Below are 13,960 nucleotides of genomic sequence, written 5' to 3' on the forward strand. Positions count from 1 at the left end.
TGGGTAAGAGAAATGAGCGGTAATAGAAAAGTTAAGTTTGCTTTAACTGCATCAGTTCTAAGAGGGTTCGGAGAGGAGGGGGACGAAAGTGCGAGGCACAGCGGGTGGGAGGCAGCGGCACGCAGCGTCAGCGGCACCGGGCTGTGCCCGGGGGCTGCTCCCGGCCCCGCAGCGGTGCAAGGAGGGACACGGTGGGGGAGGATACGGAGCAGAGAAAGGGGCGACGACAGCCGCAGGGACAGCGGCTGCGGACTGAGGGCGGCAGTGAGCGGTGTTCGGGGCTGCGTCGTGCTGAGCTGCCGTCGGCCGCACGCTGTGCCCCAGGCAGCAGGCTGGAGCAAAAGGGGCAGCCCCTCATCGCCTGCCAGGCAGGGAAGTGAAGGGCTTCCAATGTGAACGGAGCTCGAAGCACACGCAGGAGATGCTCACGCTGGGTGCGTGCAGACCGCAGAGCCACCGCAGGGTTTTCATCTGCGTATTTCGGGCGGATGACGGGGCGGGGGATGCGGCGCGGAGCAGAGCGGGTTCAGGGGGAACTTCACCGCTCCCTGAAAGGAGGTGGGAGCGGCTTCTGCTCGCAATGGCCTCACGTTGGGGCAGGGGAGGGGCAGGTCGGGCATCAGGAGAAATTTCGCCTCGGGAAAAGCGGTGCTGCTCTGGGCACAGATTGCCCAGGGTGGGTGTGGGTGTGGGGGGGATGTCACCATCCCTGCAGGCGTTCCAGAACACGGAGATACGGCAGCGGCGGATAGAGCGGCGCAGGCCGACCTCGCACAGCCGTTCCGTCCCCACCGTTACATAAGGCCACAAACCCCACCGGGGCGGAGCGCTCCCCACGGCCGCGGTGTTTACAGCCGCGCGGCGCGCACCAACCCGCGGGGGAGCACCCGGCCGGACCCGCGCCGCTCTCGTCGCCTTCCGCGCCGAGAAGCCCCGCAGGCGGCACAGGCAGCCGCTCCCACCCCTACGGCCCCGTCAGCCCCGCGTCTTCGCCGCGGTTCCCCCCCCGCGGGGTGCGACCTACCCCGCCCCGCGCCGCGCTCCCCCCCCCGCGGCGCAGTGGTACGGCCCGGCGCGCCGCGATTGGCCGAGCGCTTAAAGGGGCCGGCAGGGCGCGCTTTTCCGCCCTCCGATGCGGCGGCGCGTGCCCCCTCGCCCGCTCGGCGCTCCCCGGCGCGGCGCTCCGCGGGGCCAGGCGGGCGAGGGGGGGGCGCGAGCGGGGCTCCCCCCGCGGCGCTGCCATGGAAACGGCGGACGGCGGCCGCCGAGGGACACAAAGGGCGGCGCGGCGGCGGCGGGCTGCTCGGCGCGGCCCCATGGCGGCGGCGGTAGCGGAGGAGGAGGAGGAGGCTGCGGCGGTGGGCCCGGGGCCGGGCGGTAGCGGCGCGGGGGCCCCTCGGTACCGCCTGCTGGCCGAGATCGGCCGCGGGGCGTATGGCGTGGTGTACGAGGCGGTGTCGAGCTGCAGCGGAGCTCGGTTGGCGGTGAAGAGGATCCGTTGCGACGCCCCCGAGAACGTGGAGCTGGCGCTGGCCGAGTTCTGGGCGCTGACCAGCCTGAGGCGGCAGCACCCCAACGTGGTGCGCTTCGAGGAGTGCGTGCTGCAGCGGCACGGCCTGGGGCAGCGCATGAGCCACGGCAACAAGCGCAGCCAGCTCTACCTGCGGCTGGTGGAGACCTCCCTGAAAGGTACCGCCCCGCACCTGCCCCGACCCCCGGCTCCTTCCTGCCCGGGTTTCCCATCCCCCGGTCCGTCCATGTGTCCCCCTCTCTTAGGGATTCCCTCCTATCTCCGTTCCTATAGGCTGCTGGGCTCCCCCGATGTCCTTCCCCAGCCTTCCAGCTCTGGAGCCCCCCCATGGATGCTCCCATTGTACCCTTTTTCTTTCTCTCTTCCTCTTTGTCACCCCATTGCTTAAATCCCTCCTGCGCTCAGGCAGCCCTCCCTGCTTTCCCCAAGCTGCCCCCAACTTGTTCAGCTCTTCTCCATCTCTTTTACTTTACAACTTTTTCTCCCACTCAGTCCTGCATTGCCTGCACTGTGCTGTGTCCCCTGACCCCATTCTCTCCCTCCCTCTGCTGCTCACAGGGACCCCTCTCCTCCTGCTTTCCCCCTCTGCAGCCCTCCTACTTTGTGTTCCCGTTGTCACCTCCAGGCTCAGGCACATCCCTCTGTGCCTTCCCCATCCCTCCATCACACCCCATTTCTGCTTCTCTGCCCACTGCCACAGCCCTTTGTGTGCCTTCAGTCCTTCTCCTGTGCAGCCCCATCTCCTCCAAGCGCCCTGAGGCTGTGACCCCACTTCTGTGGTGCCCTCTGTGTTCGCATGGGCTCTGGCAACTTTGGGACTGTTCTCTGTGCTCTACCATCCCTGTTTCTCCACCACTCTGCTGTAGAGGGACGGCTGCCACTTCCCCTGGGTCCCCTTGGCAGCATCACGCAGCTGCTGGGGTCACCTCCTGCCACCACCGATGACTGTGATGGTGACATCTCCAAAGCGCTCTCTGCCTCTGCTCCTTTGGCTGCTGTCAGGCCCAGCTCTGCCAATATGTAGTGAAGAGGTGAAAAAATAATGGAGCCCCATCTCCTGTGTGCCCCCAGTGCCTCTCCAGATGCCTGTGCCCCTTAGGGGTTTGGTGTCCCCTTGTGGAAGGCTGCAGAGCTGACCTCTGAGCAGATCTACAGCTCCCAAACCCTTGAGAACATCTCTGGACCTGTGTGTGACCTACATGGCCCTGAGCCTGGCTTCTTTTCACTCCTCACACGCACATCCAAGGCAGTGTCCCCAAGAAGGGCACTACCCTATTTTTTGTGCACCCCTGTGAGGTGGGTGCCTGCCTACCACACAGAGAGCTCCTTGTGGTTGGGGTCTCTTGCCCCACATAGGCAGCATGTCTCAGGGAAGGCTTTGGAGGAGCTGTCAGTGCTCCCCACCCATCTGCAGGCAGGTGGAGAGCCCTCTGTTCCTTGCAGAATCACCTCCCTGCTGCTGGGAGAGCTTTGCTTGCCTTAGTCCCACTTCAGCTTCTCCCTCTCTGTGCCTGCATTCCAAGTTGTGTTATCTGCCGGTCCCAGGCAGGGGCAGAGGCTGTGCTCACCACCTTCCCCACCTTTGGCTTTGATACCGTACTGATAAATATTGCTACAGGAGAGCCCCTGAGCTGCTCATGTTCCCTTCTTGCCCACAGCACTGCCGGCTGAGGCAGCAGTGGGCACGTGGCCGTGCAGCCGTGCCATTCTGCACGACCGCAGCGTGGCTATTTACAGGCTGCACAGATGCTGTGCCAAGGCGCCCGGCTCAGGGTGTGTGGGGGGATTAATCTGAGGCTCTTTCTACATCAGGAGCGTAACTGTCGGGATACCAGGCTATGCCAGGTCGCAGCTACAGCGTTCAGCCATCATCTCCGTCGTGTTAAATTGATTATGCCATGTCTCATTTGAGGCAGAATGCGAAAAGGCAGTGCAGTGTGCAGTGCTGAGCCTTGAGGAGAGGTGTGGACTTGAGCAATGTGCTCAGTGCCCCAGTGTGTGCACACCTCCAGGTTCTTGTGCTTGGCTGTGTGCACTGTTAGCTGCTCCTGACACACAGCAGCGATGGGCAGAGCTGCTTTGTTCAGTGAGCAGAGCTGGGGCTGTGCTCCATGGCACGTCGCCCACGGGTCCAGGTGCCTGGCTTCATGCTGCTGGCTTCCTTCTCTCCAGTACAACGTCTTTGCCCAGTGGGAGTTAGAGGTTCCATGCAGCACTGGGGAGTGGGAGGCTGGTTCTGCTGGCATTAGATTGTTCCCAGTGATGTTAAGCAAATTAGCAAGCTGCTAATGAGCTCCCAGGACAGGCTGCAGGGTAGTGGCTGTGGGGATGGAGGGATGCACACTTGGTGCCGGAGCTCTGGGCTCTTGTCTGTATCCCTTCAGCTCTTGGCAGCTTCTCTTGCTAAACTCTCATCTTTAAGAAGTGGCTTGCCAGCTCTTTATGTTTAAAGCTGTTTGTTTTGAAGGCAGGAAGATGATTTAACAACTCAAACACTTTCACATTATAGAAAGAAAATGAGGAAATATTACTCTTGGCTTCAACCTCTCCCAGCAGCGCTCCACCCAAAGTGAAGTGCACCGTGCTCCCAGCTACTGCTGGGTCAGCAGCGTCCTCCCTGTGCCTGCAGAGCTGTGGGGCCACATCTTGAATCTGAGCCTTTGTTATGCTGAGCCCAAACCTCAGCATGTCAAAGCCAGCGGGTCTTTGCTGCTTTCCCCTTGGGATGGGGCTGCTGGGAAATGCTGTCTCCTCCCACCTGTGTTCTGTGCTGTGATGCTCCCAGCTCTGTGCACATGGCACTGCTGTGGTTCCTCGTGCTGCAGGCTGACAGGAGCTCCCTGATCCCTCGTGCTGGGCACTGTGCTCAGCATTTTGCAGACCCCAGGTGGGAGCTATTGCCCCCCTTCCCCCCCCTCCACCCCCCATCCCAGCTCTACTCCTCATGCTCTGCTGAGGGCAGGGAGGTGCAGCCAAATCTTTGTGTTGTGCAGGATTTGATTTCCATAGCAGTAGCTATGGATACAGACTGTTTGTGCAAATAACCAGTATTCCCACCCACGCCAATCGCTGACCATTGTGGATGCCAGAGAGCCTGGGGCTCGATGGTGCTGGTAGTGCTTGGCTCTACCTGCTGCTGGGAGTTTGCTTTCCCAGATGGTCTGCAGGCCTTTGCTAAGAGAGAAAAAAATAACTTGGTAAAGTAGGTGGAGTTCTTGAAGTGGTTTCCAAACACTCAGACTTGCCTGTGCTTTGCTGACTGTGGTAGAGGCAGTTGGATCCATCAGCATGGCTGAGATTGCACTTAAACATAGTTGGCTACTTGAGCTTCCAGTTTGTTCTCTTTGAAGACCTGTTGGTGTTTCACTAGAGCTGTAGGAAAGTGGCAGAGCTCTCTCAGCACAAACACAGTGCTTAAGCAGCGTGCATCTGGCCTGAGAGCAGCTGGTGTGCTGCAGGACTCTGGCCCTGGGAGCGTTGTGTGTGTGGGTGACTCCGCTGCTTCCCTGGGCAGCCTGCCCCAGTGCATCTCGTTCCTAAAACCTTTACTATCTTCATAAACCAGCCTCGTGTCTCGCCCTTGTTCTGAGTTAGTGTGGACACCTTCCAATGTGCCTGTCAGAACTCACTCTTTGTTTCTTTTTGCTCCATTTTGGTAAGGTGAGAGGATCCTGGGCTACGCGGAGGAGCCTTGCTACCTCTGGTTCGTCATGGAGTTCTGTGAGGGGGGGGACCTCAACCAGTACGTGCTCTCACGACGACCCGACCCTGCGACCAACAGGAGCTTCATGCTGCAGCTCACCAGTGCCATCGCCTTCCTGCACAAGAACCACATTGTCCATCGGGACCTGAAGCCAGACAACATCCTGATCACAGAGAAGTCCGGCACCCCTGTTCTCAAGGTGGCTGACTTTGGGCTCAGCAAGGTCTGTGCTGGTCTGACAGCTCGAGGCAAGAAGGGTGGCCACGAGAACAGAAACGTGAATGTGAACAAGTACTGGCTGTCTTCGGCTTGTGGCTCTGATTTCTATATGGCCCCCGAGGTCTGGGAGGGGCACTACACTGCCAAGGCTGACATCTTCGCCCTCGGGATCATCATCTGGGCCATGATTGAGAGGCTCACCTTCATTGATGCTGAGACCAAGAGGGAGCTGCTGGGGACTTACATCAAGCAGGGGACTGAGATCGTGCCCGTCGGGGAAGCGCTGCTAGAAAACCCAAAGATGGAGCTGCACATCCCTCAGAAACGCAGGACTTCCATGTCTGAGGGCATCAAGCAGCTTCTGAAAGACATGTTGGCTGCTAACCCGCAGGATCGACCTGATGCCTTTGAGCTTGAAACCAGAATGGACCAGGTTACATGTGCTGCTTAAATTCAGGGCAGGGCACTGCTGTGCTTTGCAGCTGGGTAAGTGATCGGTAGTTTTTATATTATTCTGTCTGCTGTCCGGCCTGTTAATGCACTTTGTAGTGACACAATGGAGTCCTTTATGTTCCCAGAGCTATTTCTATAGTGACTCATCAGAGCTCTGTTTCTGAGTGGTGTTTTTTTCCCCACCTATTCTGTTGCAGCAGTACAGTAGAGGTGAGAAGCAATGAGCAGCTGCGTGTCCTGGTGCTGCCCAAAGCCCAGGCACAGCTCTGCTCCTTGGGGCTGGGGAAGCATGTTGAACACCTGGCATCAGCTTTGGGTGTGTTGGTCCCTTCCAGAGACAGGGAAGGAGCTGCCCCTTCTGTCTTCTCCACGTGCTGTGGTTTCAGCAAAGCTATGAGAGCTCTTATCTCTCAAATACGGTGCTCCTTCCCCACTGATATTAGGGTAGGGCAGCTCAGGTCTTGGCTGGCCTGCAGGGGAGGCACTGAGCTGAGTGGCAGGTGGGTTCTGGCACAGACGTGACTGTTTTCCTTGCTTTCACTTGCAAAGCATGTGCATCCATCCCATTTCATTTCCTTGCTAAAGGCAGGACTTCAGTGCCAAGCACAGTTGCATAAACCCAGTTGGATGCTTTGGTGTTTAACATCCGAGCTGAGATCTGGGTCTGCTCAGGAAGGAAGCTTACAGAACATCTGTGCTCAGATGGAGCTTAGTTCATGCAGAGTCCCTCCCTTTTCCCCCAGGCTCAGGTTCTAAATAGTCCTGAACTTGGCTTCTGCTGCATCCTGGTCCTTAGTGGGGGTCTGGAAGGACACCCGTGGATGTGGGATAGCTGGTTGTGTCACTCAGCAGTGACACCAAAGGAATGAGCAGTTCTGCCTTTATGGTAAAGCTGTCTGTAAACAAGAGCTGTTACTATGGGATTCTCCTGGCCAAACACTTCAATGAAACTGGAAAATGACAGATTACAGGGTGAGGCAGATATCTTTCCAGCCCTGGTCTTTTACAGGCTGCTTCAGAGCTGGACGGTGCTGCTCCCTGATTCTTACTACCAGAAACCAAACAGATCCTTCTGGATCAAAGTGAAGCACAGATACAAGAGGGCAAAGAGAGCCAGAACTGCTGCTGTCGCTGGCAAACACCCAGCTGTCAGCTTTGTGGTCAGTCCCTCCTGGTTTGTCCAAATTGATCCAGGAACCACCTCCTTTCCTCTCCTAGCACAAAATGCACTAAATCCCTCGAAATTTCCACTGCAACTAATTGATGTGATGTGACAGAGTCTGCCAGGGGCTGGGGTTTGGTGCTGGTCCTGGTGTGAACGTGGGGTGGGGATTAGAGCAGGGCCATGACCTGTAGCAATGCGAGTGCTTCAGGCGTGAAGAAGTCCTGGGTGCAGAGCAGGGCACCCCACCTTGCACCCTGGGGCAAGGGATGAGGCTTTTAGCAGGGCAGGGATGTGCCTGCTCAGAGCTGGGGCTGTGCAGGGAGGGTCAGGCTTTGCTGCTGCCATCTGCGATCACTCGCCCGCTGACACGATGCTGCTGGGTTATGCAACCAGCCTGTGCCCTCCGGGGAAAATTCATCCTGTGCATATCTGCAGAATAGCACACGCAGGGATAACAAACATGGAGGGGACAGTCCTACCCTGGGGCTGTTTGCATAAAACCCAGCTGCCTTCTCAGCCCCCCCCTCCATCCGTCCGCCATGAGCTGCCACTGATTGTCTGGGGGTGACGCAGCTGCAGTGGAGATGCTGTGCTTACATAAGGCAGCGTGGCCCAGATAGGAGCCTGGCACTGGCCGTATGCTCCCTGCAAACCCACAGCCGTGCACTGTGCAGCAGGAGCATTCCTCCTGTGTGCTTTTGTAGGGCAGTGGAATTGTCTGGGTGCTTTTCCTATAGGGCTTCTGAATGCATCGTGTGTGCGTATGTTCAAACCAGCCTACCTCTGTGGGGCTTTCATTTAATGCAAAGCTGAAATCGGAAGCTTGAGAAGCTTAAAATGAGATTTAGGGCAGGGCCTGAATTCTGCTCTCAGGTAATTTAAGTTGACCGGGAAACTGAAGTAACCTCTCCCTGCTTGCTTTGGGCATTGCGTGCAGTGCAGGGCTGGGCAGCGAGGTTCCCCTTTCCAACAGCCTCAGCCCCTGTGCAGACCTGGCCCACATTGTGACCTGGAAAACTGTAACCCTGATCTCGGAAATCAGATTTTCCTCCATCCTTTATCTCTTCTGATCATGCTTTGCATCCCAGCAGCTCTGCCTTCAGTCCTGCTGCGGATGCTGCGCAGACCTGCTGCTCACTGTGCCTCTTATTCTGTTATCTTGCAAAACAGAAGGATTTGGTGTCAGCTCCCAGCCAGCACAGTGCTTCTGGCCTTGCTTTCAGCTGAGCCTGGGTTAGATGAGCTTATCACTGCCTGCCCCCCAAGGCAGCAGCGTGTCCTGCAGAGGTGGGTGGCATTCCCTGGGGATAACATCATCTTTTCTGAGTGTTGCTTCCTCATCTCCTGAAGTACTGGTTTATCCAAACCTGAGTTTGCTGTTCCCACAGATGTGCCTTTTTGGGCAAAGGGTCGAAAGCCTTTCTTATACATCAGTGGTTGGGTTGTGCTGAGTACCTGCTGATAGTCTCCTGATTGCCATGTGACAGCCCAGCCCCGACTGCAGCAAAAGCAGTATTTCGCTCTTCCTTACTGATACAGCAAGGCTCTGTAAACTGAAAAGCAGCTGGATCTGGAGTTGTTTTGCTGTGCCTTGCTCCCCAGGGACCTCCATTCACCCATCAGCAGTTGGAGCTCACACACAGGTGCAAGTCCCCTCCTTGCTGGGTTGGTTTCTTGCAGCTCTGCCCTCATCTCCTCTTCCCCTTGTGGGTCCCCTTGTGGGTGTCACTGTCTATGCCCATCATTCTCATAGCTGCCTTCCCAGGCAGTGTTTGTGCAGGATGCACTGGGCACTCATTAGCCAAGCTCGTAGATCCTTAGATGCATAGAATGTCCTGAATTGGAAAAGACTCGTGAAGATCATGCAACACCTGGCTCCACACAGCACACCCAGGAAGTTGTTGAGGTGTGTGGTACAATGGGAGTCTGTGTGCTGCTCACTAATCTTGTCACAGAAAGAAAGGGATCACAAAGGGCAGCATTGCCCACCACCACAATTTAACATGTAAGAAAATGTGTACTTTTAATTTCTGCAAGGTGCCAAACTGCAGTGGTTTTGTTCAGTGTGGAAGGCAGCTTGTTCTGTAAGTCATACCTTGTAGCAAAACAGGATTTTTGGGATAGCAGGTGGGAATGGGAATGCAGAGTGATTTGGGCTGAGCAGAGGTGCTGCTCTCAGCTTTGCCCCATGTTCTGACACTTTCTGGTGGCAGCTGAAAGTAACTGCTGGCATTTGCCTTGTTCTGTTTCATTTGCAAAATCATAGAATCAGTGCAGCGGGGCTGATACTGAGCAAGCTCAGCTGTGCAGTGGCACCTCTCTCTGATGAGCACATCTGCACAGACACCTGAGTGCTGTCAGTAAGCAGCTGACCTGTAGGAATCCACCTCTGAAGGGCAGGGATCAGTGCTCATCAGAAATGGCTCTGGCTGTGAGCTGCCAGCGAGAAGGCTGCTGTGTCTGGGTATGTTGTGTCTGTTAGGGCATCAGTAAAAGTGCCCTGATGCTGCAGGAAGGGACCTCATCAGCGTGTCAGGGAAATGTTGGGCATGGTTTGTCAGTCCTGGCATGGACAGAGCAAGCTGTGGGATGACAACAGCATGGTTAGTTCCTCTTGGCTGTGGCAGCAGCTGCAGCATCTCTGGGCCACCCTGCAGGGCACCCTTCAGGCAGTGTCACATCCATCTGGAGAGGAGCAGAGCCCTGGGCAGGGCTGGGTGGCTGCACCTCTGGCAACGCGTGGCTTTGCTGCTGTGAGTCCCACATCCCTTCAGGGAAGGCTCTGGGGTTGGATTGAAGGGAGCTGCCAAGGAGCCCTGCACGTGTGTCTGTGGAAGGATGTGGGGGTACAGTGGGCTCTCAGCCCCCTCCCTCGCACCCTGCATCCCCACGCAGGGCTGGATGATGTGAGCACAAGGAGCTGCCAGCTTATGTCTTCATGCCTTGGTGAGACCCTCTGCTTCCCTGCGGACCACGTTCTCATCTCCATCTGCCGTAAGCTGCACGTTAGTGTCATCCTCATCAGTGCTGCGTGAGGGCTGTGGGCTGCTGGTTCATGTTCTGCTGATGCTGAGCGAACATTCGAGCTGATTAAAACTGGAAGTGGCGTCAGCAGGGGTATTAAAAGCTCTTGAACAAGCCCAGAAACAGCATGCGTCAATGCAGCGAGCTTGGAAGCAGTCAGACCAGGATCTTCCTTGAACTGCTCCTGCTCCGGGGAGGCGTGAATAGCAGCAGCACAGCCCTACTTGCTGATGGAGCTGCACCACAGGGGGAATCTTACGGACAATTCTTCACTCTGTTGCTCCTGCCCTGGTGTCCCAGTGCCTCCCACAAGATACAGAACAGCTTCTCTCTGATCCCAGCTGAGTGCAGGCAGCCCTGGCCTCTTCCTTTAAAAGTAGATTCTGCAGGCGTGGATTTCTTTAATGAGATTTCCTGGGCCTAAGGGATTTGAATCATTTGCTGGGTAGTGGTTATGACACAGTTTGTCTGTGGAGCTGGGGGGACATGGCTGTGCTCCCAGCACCATGAAGGGAAAACCAAATTCCCCATTTTCTCCATGTTATGTTTCTCAGAGCTGAAGTTTGGGGGAAGATTCAACTGCTGTTAGTTGTGGGGAAAAGTATGTCATGAAGCAGCATGCTGCCCTAGGTTTGAAGGTTTGTGCATTGTTTAACCAGGAGAAAAAAGCTTCTGTGCAAAGCTGAGCTCTGCCTTCCCTGAGTGCGGTGCAGGGTTGCCCCTCCTGCCCCAAAATCCAGGCTCTGAGCATCCTCAGGGGCTGCACAGAGTGTGGCACTGCTCTTGGCTGCATCCAAGTGGATTTTAGCAGCCTCTTGCAGAGCACTCAAGAGCCTGAGCTGCTGCTGACGCACAGTACGAGAGGTTCAGTGTGACCCCAAAGTCCTGGTGTGTTCTGTGCTCAGTCACATACAGGTCCTCAAGGACAGTGCCATCACAGGCAGTGCTGAGGCTTTACCTTGCAGCCCATTCCTTCAGTTAAAATTTGCTTAAAAAAATCATACAATACCCTGAGATGGAAGGGAGCCACAAGGGTTGTAGAATGGTTTGAGTTGGAATTGACCCTTAAAGGCCATCTGCCCCAACCCCAAGCAGTGCACAGGGGCACCCACACAGCTCCATCAGTGCCCACAGCCCCCAGCCTGACCTGAGTGCCTGCAGGGATGGGGCACCCACCTCACCTCTGGGCAGCCTGTGCTACTGCTTCACTGCCCTTATTGTAAAGAACAACTTCCTAATAGTGAACCTAAATATCCCTGCTGCATGTGCAGAGTTCCCCGATTCCCAATTCAGTGATTGATTGTATCTTCCTCCAGTGCACAGCATCTCCTAACTGATAGAAGTAACGTCCTACAGGCAGTATAATGAAGTTAATTAATTAAAGGAGGCTAAGGGGAGGGAAGTCTCACTGCAGTAACTGGGACAAAACCATGCACATATCTGATCTCTGTTTCTCCTTTCTTGTTTTTCCTGCAGGTTTATTTACCAGGGACCCATCATCTCCATTACGTGCAACAAGGGAAGGTGACAATACAAAAGATCCTCGGTCTTCAGGATCTCTGGCAATGTGAAATGTTTGGGTGTTTGTTTTGTTGGTGAGCGGTGTTTGGGGGGCACAGGGGAGCTGCAGGGGCACAGGCTGGGCACTTATCGTGCTCACCTAGACTATTGAATGAGATCCAGAACACAGAGCTGCCCTGCCCAGCTCTCCCCATGTCCCCCTGCTCTGCAGTTGGACTTTACAAGAGTTAATAGGCAGCTGTGGTTTGCTGCCAGACAGGATTGCTGAGCCCAGCCAGGCACGGGTTGGGGTTTAAAGCTATTGTTTCCACCTAGGAAATGGGTTTGCATCTGGAGTGCATTGCTTTAGAGGTGAGTCTTACAGAGTGTGCGTTGCAAGCAGTAGAATGTCTTCACAGCCAGGCAGCTTCTGGGTAGGTGCATGCTGCCTGCACTAGAAACAGCTGTTGTTAGGTAGAGTAGCATAAGCTGGAAAGGCAGTGGGGAGTCAGCACTGCCCTGCAGGGGGCAGAGCCTCAGAGCCTTGTCTCCCTAATCTGGGTGTCATAGAGATGTTTGTTAGGGGCACAGAGCTAATGGGGAGTGTGTAGGTACATTTCAGCTGCGTACACGAGAAACTGAAAACAACCCACTACAATGAGCCACTTGGTGCCAAACTTGAGTTGTGAGGAGCGGTGCTTGGGAGAGGAGGTTTGGCCTCAGTGGCTCATGGGCTGGATTCTGGCCTGCTGTAAAACACTTTTTCCTTCTAGGTAACTGTCTCAATAAAGTAAAAGGCTGGTTGTAGTTGCTTGGTTGCAGTCAATGCAGCTCAGGTAAGGAGACTGGAACCTCAGGCCGATCAGTTAACACTCAGTCTCTTTGCCTATATTGTAGCAACACTAACTCTGGGGCTATGTTGCTTGTCTTTAGACATTGCTCACTGGAAATGCAGTGTACAGCACCACCTCTTTTCCAACCTCTGGGGCCTGGACAAGCTAAAATGCTCCCTGCTGAGCTGACACTGTCAGCATCAGTCTGGGGGGCAGCATCACTGCCACTGTTCAGCCTCCACAGCGCCAGGGCTCGGGCAGAAGGGGGTCCCTTGGATCCCACTGCCCCCCCCCAACTGTTGGCATTGCCCTTCCCCTGGGCAGAGTTGGATGGCCCCACTCATGCCTAGCATTGCCCCAAGGGCCATGGTGAGCTGAGAACTGATCTCTCTTGTTCACAGTACAGTGTTAGTGCCCTACTCCAAACCTCCATTCCTCCACCCGATAGAGCCTTTGTTACTTATTGACTGTCCCTGGCATGAACTGGTGCATGCAGAAGGCTATACCCCCCCATCCTGCTCATGGTTTACTCTTCTGGAAGGGTCCCTTGCTGGGAGAAGCCAGCTTTCCAGCAGGAGGTCTCCACGCAGGACATGGAGGTGGGAGGTGAGCACTGGGGAAAGTACCCCCTCCTGGCCCATTGCAGGTTCAGGCCATCTTCAAACCACACGTTTTCACCTCAGCTTTTGCATTTCAGATGTGTTTGTAAAGCAGCTTGATGTTAGCGAGCTAGACCGTAGTGCCTTACTTAGGAGTTAGCAAACACTTCAGAGGACAAGCCCTAGGCTGCTAGCCTTTGGCCAACATGGATGTTTCCCTGTTAATTTGCCCTTTTCAAAGCATTTCTCCCTGATGATTTTGCTGCTGTTTGAGCTCGATTCCTGGATGAAGCTGCCTTGTGTTTATAGCTCCTAGCACCTCTCCTCCAATTGCTTTAGCCCAGACCAAACTTGTTCTGTGGAGTGAGGTGGCAGCATCGGGTGTCTCTGCCCACCTGGAACTGTCGAGCATCTTCTGCGGGCTGAACCCTGCGGAGGGAGTTTTTGGCATTGAGCTGCATTGCTGGGAATGTTCAAGCTTAGGATAGCAACTCCAAGGCTGGGACCAGGGCAACTCCATCCTCCTGGCTGGAGCAAAGCATCCAGGTATGGAGGGGGTTGCTGTCATGGGGGGGATCCAGTGCCCTCCCGCCACCCTTTGGGCTTTGCGGGGTCCAAGCTGAGCCCAGCGCTGGGGGTGATTGTATGAAACTGTTTACTTCTGACTGCTGTTTACAAGAGGGAGGTGGGTTGGGGGGTGGGGTGGGGAACAAGCCAAGCCTCAGGAGGATTGGGGAACACGTTATCTGCACCAGCCTGCAGCAGGGCTGGCTGTCAGCACCATGTGGGTGTGCAGGCAGCTCTGCAGGCAGCGTCGGTCTGTGGAGAGGAGAGCAGAGGGGTTAGGTGAGCTCCCCTGTGCTGCTGTGTTTGAGGCTTAACGGTGCTAGTGACAGATAAGAGTTACCCTCGTGGTCTTCCTTTACTCCTCAG

At 55.8% G+C, this 13,960-nt stretch overlaps 1 protein-coding gene across 1 annotated transcript; it reads left to right on the plus strand.

The window, feature by feature from the left end:
* Positions 1-488: 488 nt before the first annotated feature.
* Positions 489-13,702, plus strand: STK35 (serine/threonine kinase 35). Its single transcript, XM_042832262.1, is given in 5 exon segments — positions 489-558; positions 716-1,210; positions 1,213-1,689; positions 5,192-5,939; positions 11,572-13,702. Coding segments are annotated over 4 exon segments (1,755 nt in total). The 3' UTR covers positions 5,905-5,939; positions 11,572-13,702.
* Positions 13,703-13,960: the final 258 nt, after the last annotated feature.

Source organism: Centrocercus urophasianus, unplaced genomic scaffold, assembly GCF_019232065.1.
Source record: "Centrocercus urophasianus isolate 14NV4802_14NV808 unplaced genomic scaffold, USGS_Curo_1.0 seq_38, whole genome shotgun sequence".
NCBI classification, from domain to species: Eukaryota; Metazoa; Chordata; class Aves; order Galliformes; family Phasianidae; genus Centrocercus; species Centrocercus urophasianus.